This window comes from Stegostoma tigrinum, chromosome 25, assembly GCF_030684315.1.
Source record: "Stegostoma tigrinum isolate sSteTig4 chromosome 25, sSteTig4.hap1, whole genome shotgun sequence".
Taxonomy (NCBI): Eukaryota; Metazoa; Chordata; class Chondrichthyes; order Orectolobiformes; family Stegostomatidae; genus Stegostoma; species Stegostoma tigrinum.
Genome location: NC_081378.1, coordinates 48,126,713 through 48,139,688, shown reverse-complemented (window position 1 = coordinate 48,139,688; position 12,976 = coordinate 48,126,713). Strand labels below are relative to the sequence as shown.

Here is a 12,976-nt window from a genome sequence, read left to right as displayed (position 1 = left end):
CTGCCAAAGTGAACAATTTCATTCATTCCTGCATTATACTTCATCTATTAGATTTTTCCATACACTGTCAACCACCTACATTGCTCTGCAACCTCTTTCATTTGTAAATTTAGTGACTGTATCTCCAGTGCCCCTATTGATACAAATTGTAAAATGTTGAGACTCCAGTACAAACCCTTGCAGGGCCACATTCATCACCTGCCAACTAGAACAAGAGCTATTAATGCAGCCAGTCAATCTTCTATCCATGCTAATACATTACTCTTGCACACCATCTGCTGCTATTTTGCACAATAATGGTGAGAATCTTGTCAAAAGCATTTTGGAAATCAAAGTAGATTTGCTAATGGGTTCCCTCTTACACAAAGCACGTCACTCCTTTAAAGAGCTCTTGAACCGGTCAGAGTAGGAACTGCAGATGCTGTAGAATCTGAGGTAACAAGGTGTAGAGCTGGATGAACACAGCAGGCCAAGCAGCATCAGAGGAGCAGGAAAGCTGACATTTCTAGCCTAGACCCTTCTAACGTCAGCCTTCCTTTTCTTGAACTGGTTAAACAGGATTTCCTTTACAAACCTGTGCTGACTCTGCCCAATTACATTGGGTTTTGCGAAGTGCCTAGCTAATTGACTTCAAGATTGCTTGATGTCAGTGTTCGAATCAAACTGACACATACATTCTTTTTTGAACTGCCTCCCCATCTTCTCTTTAAAAGCCTGCTATCATTTCATTGTAAGTGCTGATTACACGTGTTTGTTTAATCAGCTGGGGAATTCTGGTTACAGATGAACTAGAAACAGCAGGTATATATACACACAGTGAGGTTTGGCCAGTAACATATTGCTGATTGATCACCACTCCACCTGACCAGTTGTCTACAACAAAACCTTCCACCCATTAACAACTGCAAGATCAATTCCCAGTTGGTTGAACAGCTTGTGGAGGTGAATGATTAATCTGAAGCCTTTACGCCACTACAAAAGGAAGATGCGGTCTTATCTCTGCAGTTTAAAAAGAAACAAAGCCTGAAAAAGCTACTTTATCTTCTCTCACCAGCTGCTGCAAGCTGTTGCTTTTAAACAATAATGCAGAGACTCTATAATTTGTGAACCAACTGCTCCATGCCTCCTGCAGGCAAGTGAAGTACCAGGAGAAGAGATGGCCTACTGTTATGTGGGCACAGACCTGGGTTCTGTAAGTCTCCAGCAGGACTGGCAAGGTGAAATGGAGGATAACTGACTTCAACCTCACTCCAGATACCAATTCTTTAGAACACTGGATGGTGCCTTCAGGCATCGCAGAGGGAGAAGGAGCCACACACAGAACACGCCCTTCTCTCTCCAGAAATGCCTGGCCTCCCCACCTCCCTCCTGCTTACAATCCCAAAGCCTGTAGACGTCCAGGCTGTGAAAGATGAGTCTGCATCTGGGCAGGAGATTGTGCAGACCTGAATGCTCCAGGCCCTGGGGGGTAAACACTTCAGTTTTTCAGAGCAACAGGACCAAATATAGAGCAGGTTCCTTCTACCCCAGTTACCAGCTTTTGTTGTGTTGTGTTAAGTGGGGGAAGAGAAATCATTCAGGATGAGATCCAAGGCATTGCACTTGAGGGTAGACAATACTGAGGGCAAGGGTAGTGAGCAGGGATTGGGCTAGAGCATGGCCTGCACACAGTAGTTCAAACTTAGACGTACCCGGTCACAGAATATGGAATCACTGATGAGCCCACACATCTCTGCAGGGAAAGGTTCAGTCCATGAATCAGCCTTTTAAGGAAGGCCATTTAAGACTGGGAGATGATCAATGGGCAGTTTAAATCCACTCTCCCTCATTGTGCAGTGAACTGCTGAGAGAAGCTGCACACAATGGCTGCCTGGTCCCAAAAGTCCTATTGGATGCTGAAATATTTCAGGACAATTTGGCAGCTTACCCACAGTGTGAAACATTGAGGGATCACCCTGATGGCAGTGTCAAAAGGAGATTCTGCAGGATTCCCTCTCAACAAGGGAGACTGCACTGCATAGTACTCACTTGATGGCAGCCTTAGAGCTACCTAACCTTAGTGTCTTAGCATGCTAGCTCACCCTCTCATTGAACGGTGAGACGGGTGGCTTGCAATGCTGACTTGAGCAGGCAAAACATCAAGGAGATCATATCCACTGTCCCAAATTGCTCGTTCTGCTACATGTGGAGTCAGGTAATGGCTGTTACGAGCACTTTATGAGATGTCCAATCTGACACTGACATCAAGAATTTAAACCATGTAGTTCCTTGGGGAAGGAGGAGAATCTGAAGTGGCAGACAAAGAATACAAGTTGGATTGATAGTGGGGTACAAATGTACGGAGGTAAGCAGTCACCATTCAATAGTGAGATTTGTAACTGGCCATTTAAAGCTTAAAAAGGGAAAATTGGAAGTTTGTTTCCTGGACATCAATGGAATGGAATGCAGCAAAGACCTAGACAATATCTGAAGAGTGGCAAGTAACATTCATGCCACAAGTGCCGAGCAATGCCCATCTCCTACAATCTAACCACCAACCCGGATATTCAGTGGTATATCACTGAAACCCCCGGAGTGTGGGGAGTATTCCATCATTTGCCTGGATGGGTGCAGCTCCAACAACACTCCGGAAGCTTGGCATCATCCAGGACAAAACAGCTCCACATCCTCAAATATCCACTCCCTCCACCCCTCAAACTCAGTAGTGGCAGTATGCGTGATTTGTAGGATGTAATCCAGGGGAAGCACCGTGGCTTGGTGGTTAGTACAGCTGCCTTACGCCACCAGGGACCTGGGTTCAATTCCAGCCTTGGGTGACTGTGTAAGGAATTAGCCTGTTATCCCTGTGTCTGTGTGGGTTTCCTCCCATAGTCCAAGGATGGGCAGGTTAGGTGAATTGGCCATGGGAAACTGCTCTGTGACCAGTGATATGCAGGAATCTTGAAATCCCTCAGCATAACAAGGGTAGTGAATAACTATGAATACAACCACTCAAAATCCCCTGATTTCAACAAATTCTTATGCACAATACATCCATACCAAGCTCATTTTGCATTTGGAATTCAGCCAAATCATACATTTGCAAAACCTGACTTTCCAGTTAAACCACCACTTTGCTACCTTCCAAATGAAACAGATTGTCCTTTCAAAATATTAGAAAAGGTGGTGATAGATGAGCAGCTTACTGAGTTAGACAATCAACAATAGATTCAGGGTCATCATTAGGCCCTTACTTCCAGATATTTATTGAATTCAAATTCCACCATCTGCCATGGCAGGATTTGAACCTGGGTACCCAGAACTATCTGGGTCCCTGGATTAGTGGTCCGCTAATGAGCTTTACGGAAGGAAACCACCATCCTTATTTGATCTGGCCTACATGCAAATCCAGACCCACAGCAAGGTGGTCGACTCCGAACTGTTCTCTGGGCAATAACTGCTGGCCAAGCCAGCGCTGCCCTCATCCCACGAACGAATAAAAAATTTGCTGGGCCCTTCCAGCATTTTATTTTTGTATTAGTTGGTAGTGGTCAGTTCCATTAACAAAAAGTTCAATTTGTATGCCCTGACTTGGAGTCAGAGTCATACAGCACAGAAAATAGACCCTTTGGTCCAACTAGTTCATGCTGACCATAATCCCAAATTAAACTAGTGCCACCTGCCTACACTTGTCCCATTTCCCTCCAAATATTCACTCATGTGAATATCCAAATGTGTTTTAAGTGTTGCAACTGTACTGACATCCACCACTTCCTCTGGAAGTTCATTCCACACACTGACCAGTGCAAAAAGTTCCTCCAGCTTCACACTGTTATCTTGGATTCTGCAGCATCTGCAGTTCACACTAATCACTGTGCAAAAAGGATGCTTTTCCATGTCCTTTTCCAAATCTCTCTCCTTTCACCTTAAAAATATGCCCCCTACTTTTGTATTCTTACCCTAGCAAAAAGACACCTGCCATTCTCCCTATCTATACCCTCATGATTTTAAAAACCTCAACTTCCTACACTGGTGAAAAACATCCCAGCCTATCCAGCCTTTCCCCTCAAACCTGGCAATATTCTGTTAAATTTTTTCTGAACCCTCTCCAGCTTATTAGTATCCTTCTTAAAACAGGGTGACCAGAACTATGCTCTAGAAGAGGCCTCACCAACATCCTGTACAACCTCAACATGATGTCCTCACTCTTATATTCAAAGGTCTGAGCAATGAAGGCAAACATGCTAAATGCCTTCTGAACCACCTTGTCTCGTGCCAAACATGTTCAGCACATGCTCAAAGTGATCCTTTCGATTGCCTAAAAACTCTTGATACTCACCCAACTAGACTCATGTACAAGTAGTTAAACTGGAGGGAGACAGTAATTATTGCATCATACCATTGCAGTTTGTATTTTCACACAGATGCATTGGAAAATGGCACCATTATACCATTGTCTACATAAAAGAGAAGTTAAATCTAAAATAAAGCTTCTTCTGACTTATTATCCAGAGAATTAAAAGCAAATTTAAATGAAATGGAGCGCTTAAAACTCCAGCAACAAATATCTGTTTGAAGATTTATCCATGAACAAAATACTTAGAAGGATTCCCAAAGAACTTTCCCACCTTCTTTTGCACTTTGGTCATTTTAGGCAGCCTACAGACAAAGTGGACTTCCTTCCATTCCTATTCTATGGGTTTCTAAATAGTGCTTCAGTGATCTGCAACACCCTGTTACAAGCAGGAGAGGGTTGGTGCTTGGAGGATGGGGTAGATGGTTGGTTTGGAGGTTGGGCATTCTCTTCCCCCAACGCCTCACCTACCCCACTTCGGCCCTGATGAAATGGCAGAGTCTGGTGCGTTCCCTCAATTTTGATTGATCACAAGCCCAGAACAACTCCACTCCAACCCAGATGTTTGTGCTCCTCAGGGACATTTTGAGAACATTCTGCAGAGCCAAGTTCTGAGCATGGAGCCATCGCTTCAGGATTCCAGTATCAGGTGCATGAATGCCATTGACGGCCAGCAGAACTGGTTGTTAGTGATCAGTACCTCAACATGGAGCATTTGGCCTGGGAGAGGACCTTGCTGTTGAGCTGCACATGGAACTGGACTTGGGAGGGTCAGCTGGAGACACCTCCCCAGTGTTTTGAGACGAAAGGTCTCCAAAGCCTACAGAAGCACAGGAATCACTGCTGCCAGGTGAGCCATATCAGTTCATGGATCCTGATGCCCTCTGAGCTGGCGCATTGGAATGGATGATGGATGTCATTGTATATATCTGCCTTTGTTCAGGGGAAGTTATGGAAAACATCTTCAAATAGTAGCACAAGGAGCCTGTGAAGTAGATAAATAATGATTTTGATGAATAAATATCCGTTAGATTAGCTTTGATCAAGAAGAGGATGATAATACACCCGTAGACCTCAAACATCAGTTTGGGAAGTCTCCTAAAAGGCTGCAGTTGAATTAATTGATGGTTCCGTTTCAAACGGCATTTGTTCTCAATATTGACGCAATATCATACCGCTCAGTTGGTTCGGTGGTCAGTGTTACTGCCTCACAGCACCAGAGACTCTGGTTCAATGCCAGCCTTGGGCGACTGTCTGCGTGGATTTTCTCTGGGAGTTCTGGTCCCCCCCCCCCCGCCACACACAGTCCAAAGATGTACAGGTTAAGTGGATTGGCTGTGGTAAATTACCCTGTAGTGTCCAGGGATGTGCAGGGTTAGCCATGATTGGAGAAATCCATGAGGGTTATGGTGCAGGGCAGAGGCTGGATTGGAGTGGGATGCTGTTTGGAGGGTTGGTATGGACTTGTTCAGCTAAGTGGCCTCTTCCCACACTGCAGGGATTCTATGATTCAATCTGATGTGTGGAAAATGTCCTCTCTGGAGTTGGGACAAGTCCACTGAACTCAGGCCTATCACTGGTTTAAGAGTAATTATTCCTTCACAAAGAGAAAGAATGTTATACTGTGTCCCTGTTAACACTTTGCATACGATTATTGGTAACTGGAAGGGAACTAAGGAGCAGGCAAAAAGATCTAGTCTATCAGTCTGCAGAGATGTTGAAAGTCATGGTCACTGAGATGACAGTCAACATCCCATTCTGTTTAAATTTAAATGCTGGTTGCTGCCACAATCAGTACTCAGCTTCAAATTCACATTAACCTACATCCTACTGAAAATATTTGTTTAAAATAAAAAAGTCAATGGACAAAATGATTTGGCACAATTGTTTGCTTTTTTTTTTAAAAAGAAAAAGGGTCCATTAGCACCAAATAAATTTACTGATGAAAAAGGATTAGGGTTGATATTTATCGGACACAATGCCCACTTAATGGGCAGAATGGCCTTTTTGTTTTTAAAAATGTAAAAAGTCCAGCACTCACCAGAAGAATCAGGGCCAAGTTTGTTCCTTTTTTCTGCTTTGGAAGAATTGAAGCATTCTCTAAACTACGCAAGTATGTTGAACTTTAATAAGCCTGTCTGCACTCACACTCCGACAATTTTTTTTTTAAATTGTAGAGCTTTCTAATGCCAAAAACAATCCAGCATCATGCCCACTAGCTTAAATACAGAGATAAGGGTTCCCAACAGTAACACTTGGCTATCAAACTTATTAATTCCAGTCTATAGATAAGATTTTGTTATGGACTAGGCCACTTCAAAATATTTTAAGATACATCCTACCTTTTTCTTATTTTAAGAAAGGAAGATGTAAAGTGCCTGTTCATGATTCAAGTGACCAGTTAAACTACTCAACGTTAAGCAAAACAATTTAAACAAATACCGGAGTTAAAATATAACCAAAGACAGAGGAATTTAGAATAATCCAACTCTATTGGAAACTTAACAGAATAATAGATACAAAAACTATTACAAATTAACTGTTGCAATATAGTAACATCGCATAAACACACTGCTTGGCAACGGAGGCAAAATCAGAGATTCTCACATGCAGTTCTCCAATCCAGGAGGAAAACATCACGAGAAAATTCAGAGACAATTGCAACCAAGAGACATCATTGAAGCTTCCAACTCTTTGGAGACTCCAATAGCTTCTGCTTAAGGATAAACCTAAAAAAAAATTCTAAAAAAATCTAGAAAGCCTTTTTCTGAGAGCGCTAGCCACACCCATTGTTCCAACTTTACCAAAACCCTCCAAAGCTTCATAAGTGGTTTACTCAAGTGATGTTCAGTAGATGTCTTGCTACCTTTGTCTTATAACCTCTTTTTCTTTAAAAAAAAGGACAAAATAGCCACTTGAAAGCCGCATCACAATTTATAAACTTACAGGAGTGGACTTGGTTTGTCTTGTGTTCGTCATCAGAATGGAAACAAGGAACAGCCACTTCACACAACCTAGCTGTAACGATTCATTGTAAATGCTTGAAGTGCTTTTAAGCATTTGAAAAAAATGGCAGAGATAATAGTACAAGTACCTCTTCCTGGAGTGAGGCAATCTTCTGAATTAGGGATTGATTGTCCTTCGCCTGAACAGAAAATAAACATTGGACGTCAATTCTCCAATCCTGTTCCATGCCCAAAGTTGACAGCTATCTAGTGAGATCTGTTCAACTCAAGAATTACCTCTTGCTTATTCTGAAGGATAAGCTTTTCATTGCTCTCTTGTAAAGTACATATCTGTGTCCTCAAATCTTCCAGATCTTCTTTCAAAGACTTTTCTATTAAAATGGTCTGCTGAGCACTGTGTGGATTAAAAATCGGTTATTCAGAACCTGTGTGCTTTGCATTTGAGTGTAATAGCAGCCTCACCTGATATTCCAGGGAATTGAAGGATAGACCACTTTCTTGTTCAATGCAAAATGTCAAAAATAGATTGAAGTGGGCTTTCATCGGCTATTTACAATTCATGCTTTAGCAGGAATTTTCCCTATACAAACAAATGAGGATACTGAAAGCCCAACTCAGCATTCACTTCACATCTCCTACTGTTTGTATCATTGCACAGAGCACATAGCAGTCCAAAACATGCACTCCCAATCTTCTCCCTTGACAGTGATGGGAGCAACAAGGGGGTCACTTGGGGATCTCAGAGATTGCACCTTTGCCTTAGATTCAAAGGGTCATAGCTTGAGGTGCCATTCAGCTCACTCTAGGCTGCTCTACTGTGTTTTAGTGCTCAGGGAATGCTACACAGCCAGAATTGCTATCTTTCTGATGAGATTTAAACCTTTACTCCATAAGCATTTGCCCATTAAAACTTTATATATTGGGACTGCGATCAGGCTTCCAAGATTGGTTAGCCAGGCCACATCTGACATTCACAAAAAAAAAGGTTGTTGCAGCTCGCTTGTAGCTCCTCAAAGCTTTGATACCAAATACTTTGAATTGGCTGTGATCTCTACTTGACAGAAGCCTGCATTAGCTCACTCAGGTCGGCAAGGGCGGGCACGTTACTGATTCAAAGAGGAGAGCTCTCCCAAATGCCCTGGTCAATATTGTACCAACACCTTGAAAAGAAAAGTGCCATTAATAATCAGCTCGTCAGTACGTATGGAGCTAAAAACTTGGCTATCACATTACCCACATATTTTTGTGATTCTTTCATGGGACGTGCGTGTCACTAGCTAGGCCAGCATTTACTGCCCGGAGGGGAATTAAGAATTAACCGTGATGCTGTGTGTCTGGAGTTACATGTAGGCCTGACCAGGTAAGGATGGCAGATTTCCTTCCCTGAAGGACGTTAGTGAACCAGACAGGTTTTTAAAAGACAATTGACTAGTCACCAACAGGCTGACTTTTTTTTTAAAAAGTTAAGATTTTTATTGAATTCAAATTTCACCAACTGCATGAGGAGGAATCAAACCAACGTTGAGAACATTAATCTGGCTTTCTGGATAACCGGCCCATTAAATAACCACCAACTCTCCGAAATCTTTTAAATAGTGATCATACAAGAGTTATTGGGATGCCAAGAGCTCCTGAAGACCATCACACCACTTCTAGCAGCATTGTTTACAACCTTAAAATGGAACAGATCATTTACACTCAGTAAATAGGCCAGATGTGGTCACCTCCACTGGCCAGTAGACAGTGGCTTCAATCTGCAATAAAAGATACAAATGGATTCCCCAATTTCCATTGGTAAAGCATGCATAACGTACTAAAATATTCAAACATGATACACTGGAGTAATATCAGACTTTGCCGAGGAAAAACAACAACAGGAGATGAGGGCATGTGAGAAGTGAATTTTAAAGACAAAGTCGCCTGGTGAGAGAATTGTAAAACTTAAGAATTCTGCAGCTGAAGACAGGGCCATTGACAGAACTCTGCCAATGCTGCAGCAACTAAGATTGAGGAAGTACGTGAGGCGAGAATCAGAGGACAGCAGAGATCTCTACGCAGTTTAGACAGATTAGAGGTGGATGAGGCCATGGATGGATTTGTAAGACAGAAGGAAAATGTAACAGTTGGGGATTGCTCGATGTACATCAATAGCACAGGGATGAAACTTGATGTGGAACTTGGTGTGAATGGCAATGCGGCGAGAGTTTTAGAGGGGTGGAGGTTTGCAGGGGTGTCTTGGAGTAATTAGTGCAGAGCTGAACAATGGAGTAGACTTGAGGAAGATATCTTGGAAATGGTGGATTGTTTTGATGATACTTTTATATCTAAAAAAAAAATATAGATTTAAATGGAGAACATCTTCAATCACATTTCCTCCTTACCTCTTGACCTGGGTGAGGAGCTCTTCATTCTCCTCCATTAATCGATGATTACTTTCTTCTGTGGCCTCAACCACCAATCGCAACTTCAGATTCTGGTCCTGAAGTTTTTGGTGGTTGTATTGGAGATCAGCAATACAAGAAATTAAATCGGACGTCTCCCTGCATTGAGAAGGCCAGACAGTTTGATCATTCCCATTTTTCACCGAACTCAAATGTACAGGAATCTGACAGGCGCAGGCAAGGGAGACCATGAAAAGTTGTCCCCATAACAAATGGCGTAATGACTGAAGGGATGCAGATTTAAGGTTTAGGGCAAGAGGTATGGGCGGGGGCTGCCAGAACGAACATTTTTGTACAATGCACAATAATGATCTGGCGCCCAAATAATAAAATCAAATTATTGTGAATTCCGGACACTGGAATTAAAAACAAAGTGCTGAGAAAACTCAGCAAGTCCAGCAGCACCTGCGAAGACCGAGCTAGAGTTAATGTTTCTTGTCAGGTAGGACTTCTTTTCTGAAGAGATGCATGACCTGGAACCTGCTGCCCATGACTGGGGGAGGGCAGGGAGAGGGAATCAAATGACTTCAAACACGTGAGAGGGGTAGAAGGGTGAATGTACAGAGGTAGAGCAAGGGAATGAGGCTGGGTTGCGCTGTAGAGAATTGGCTTGGCCTCAGTGGGCAGAATGGCCTGCTTCTGTGCTGCAATAACCATGCCTCGTACTTAACCTGCTTTGCTATATTCTTTCCTGAAAGAGGAGGGTTGCATTATTATAGTCTCAATGCCAGATGCCCTAAGATGATGGTAATGAAAGACCTTGCACCCTCTGACAGAATCGAGTGACTTGCTAGGCCATGTCAGAAAAGGTCATTAGAGCTAATCACAAGCATGTGGAATAAGAGTCACTGAGGAAGAACAGGCAAGTTTCCAACAAAGTAGTAATAATAAATATTTCAGCTTTTAACATTTTCACATCATCACCAATCATTGCCACTTTTATGAGCATCTACTTCCAGATTCCAAGTGTTTTTAAATAACTGACAGGAAGCCTGGTGAATGGGGTCCAGCTCCCTGCTTTTCAGCATTAGCTCGCACGTTTTAATTTGGAAACCTTTTGTTAACAGGGGTGCCTGAAGAGGATTGTTGGATCCTTGTGTGAACACACTGAATATCCTGCTGTCTGCAGGGAAAAACATCCTCAAGAAAAAAAATAAAAACACCCACTGACTGACTGCTAACACAACATTCCCACCTGCAGGCTGACAGCCTGATCAGAATAGAAAACTGGGAGGTTTCCACAAACCACCTTCCACAAAAAATCCAGACAACCCTGAAGTCCTTGAGGATGGTCCTTGGAAGACATGGAATGAGGAACATTATTTCTCTGAAGTAAAACTACACCCGTTATCTCAAGTGCCCGAGGAGGAGAAATAACTTCTCAGCATCTTCCTTGTGAAACCCTGCTCAGAATCACAGGTGATTTAATAAATTCACTTCTCATTCTTCAAAACTCCAATGAATACAGGATCAACCTGCTCAATCTCTCCTTAAAAAAGGTATAGTCCTCTAATTCCAGGAATCAGTCGGGCAAACCTTCTCAGAATTGTTTCCAACGCACACATGTTCCTCAAGTAAGGTGAGCTAAGCTGTATGTAATAATCAAGATACAGTCTCAATGCCCTGTACAATTCAAGACTTCTAGTTTCATACTCTTTCCCTTGCAGTAAAAAGGGATACGTCCAATTTGCTTCCTAATTATTGTAACAGTAAATTTTGAGATTAGTTTAAGATACTCAAATCCCTTTTTACCAAAGCATTCAGTAGCCCATCTCCATTCAGTTGGCATTCCCTTCGGTTCTTTCTTCCCAAGTGGATACCACTCAAAATCTTTGCCTACTCAATTTTTTTTATAATCCTTGTGCAAATTCTTTGCAAATCTCCTCACAACTTGCTCTCCTCTCTATCTTTGCACCATCAGCAAATTTGACCGTAATATAGTTGGTCCCTTCATACCAGTGCTATGACACTGGTTAAAGTGGACCAGTTTTTGTAATTCCACCATCTGATTGTTATACTTAGACCTTGTGGTCTAAAACAGCTGAGAAAGGAAGAAACAAAAGATAAAATAGTTGGAGTGATCACCCGACCACAGACTGGGTCAAGTTTCATGAAGCCAAAGTGACAAACAAAAGAAAACTGCCTGAACTGAAAAACTTTTTTTAAAAAAGAAAAAAGAGGCAGAGCTTTTTTTCACACTTTAAGGTCAAAAATCACATGGCACAAGATTACAAACCAACAGGTTTATTTGAAGACAAGTTTTTGGGGTCTTGATCCTCCTTCAGGTCTAACCTGGACACCTAAAGGAGTTATAGTCCAACAGGTTTATTTGGAGTCTAATGTGGTGTCGTGTGATTTCTGACCTTATCCACCCAGTCCAACACCAGCACCTCTACATCATTGGACAATGTGTGAAATTATCACTGAAAGGCTAGTTAGACAACCTGCAAAGTCCATGAAATCTTGTGAACAGACAAGCAAACTTCTATTTCGGTAATTTCTTGACAGCAGAATAGAGAAGGGAAAATAAATTTGTAACACAAACTAAGTTTTAGTCTCCGTCCTTGATTCTTTCAGCCTCTCTGAAGGCACAAACAGTGGAACAGCTAAATATCAAGTCAGCCATTCAGTCTACACTCCGATATCCGTCACTGCTGAGGATCTGACTTAATCACGTGTTTGTGTGTGGTTTCAGCTTAAAAATCTAACACCTTAAGGACTTGTAAACTGTGTAATTCTTATTCTTCCTGCTGGTATCAGACACTCCTCGATTTTTGAAACAAAAAAATCTTAGGTGTGTTTGATGTTGTATTTCACTGTTTTTCCTCAGGGCTAAGTTGGCTGCTCCATTTTCATATAGTCAGATGTACAAAATGGAAACAGACCCTTTGATCTAAATTGTCAATACTGACCAGATATCTTAAATTAATGTAGTCTTATGTGACCCATATCCCTTTATTCATGTACCCATCCAGATTCCTTTTAGACATTGTAACTGTACCAGCCTCCATCACCATCTCTGGCAGCTCATTCCATACATGTACCAGCCTCGGCATGAAATGTTGCCCTGTAAGACCCTTTTAAATCTTGCCCCTCTCACCTTAAACCTATACTATCTAGCTTCGGACTCCCCTACCCTGGGTAAAAAAGACCTTGGCTATCCACCCTATGTTCCTCATGATTTGAAACCTCTATAAAGGTCACCCTTCAGCCTCTGATCCAGGGAAAATAGCCCC

The 12,976-nt window shown here is 42.2% G+C and overlaps 1 protein-coding gene across 1 annotated transcript in view; it reads right to left on the bottom strand.

Annotated features, from left to right (window-relative positions):
* lrmp (lymphoid-restricted membrane protein) overlaps positions 1–12,976 on the bottom strand; it is a 153,502-nt gene that overhangs the window by 113,755 nt on the left and 26,771 nt on the right. The window contains exons 6-8 of the mRNA XM_059654704.1: positions 9,681–9,839; positions 7,576–7,693; positions 7,428–7,478 (exon numbers count right to left, since the gene is read on the bottom strand). Of these exons, the coding sequence (XP_059510687.1) occupies positions 7,428–7,478; positions 7,576–7,693; positions 9,681–9,839 (328 nt within the window). The remainder of the gene's footprint in view (positions 1–7,427; positions 7,479–7,575; positions 7,694–9,680; positions 9,840–12,976) is intronic.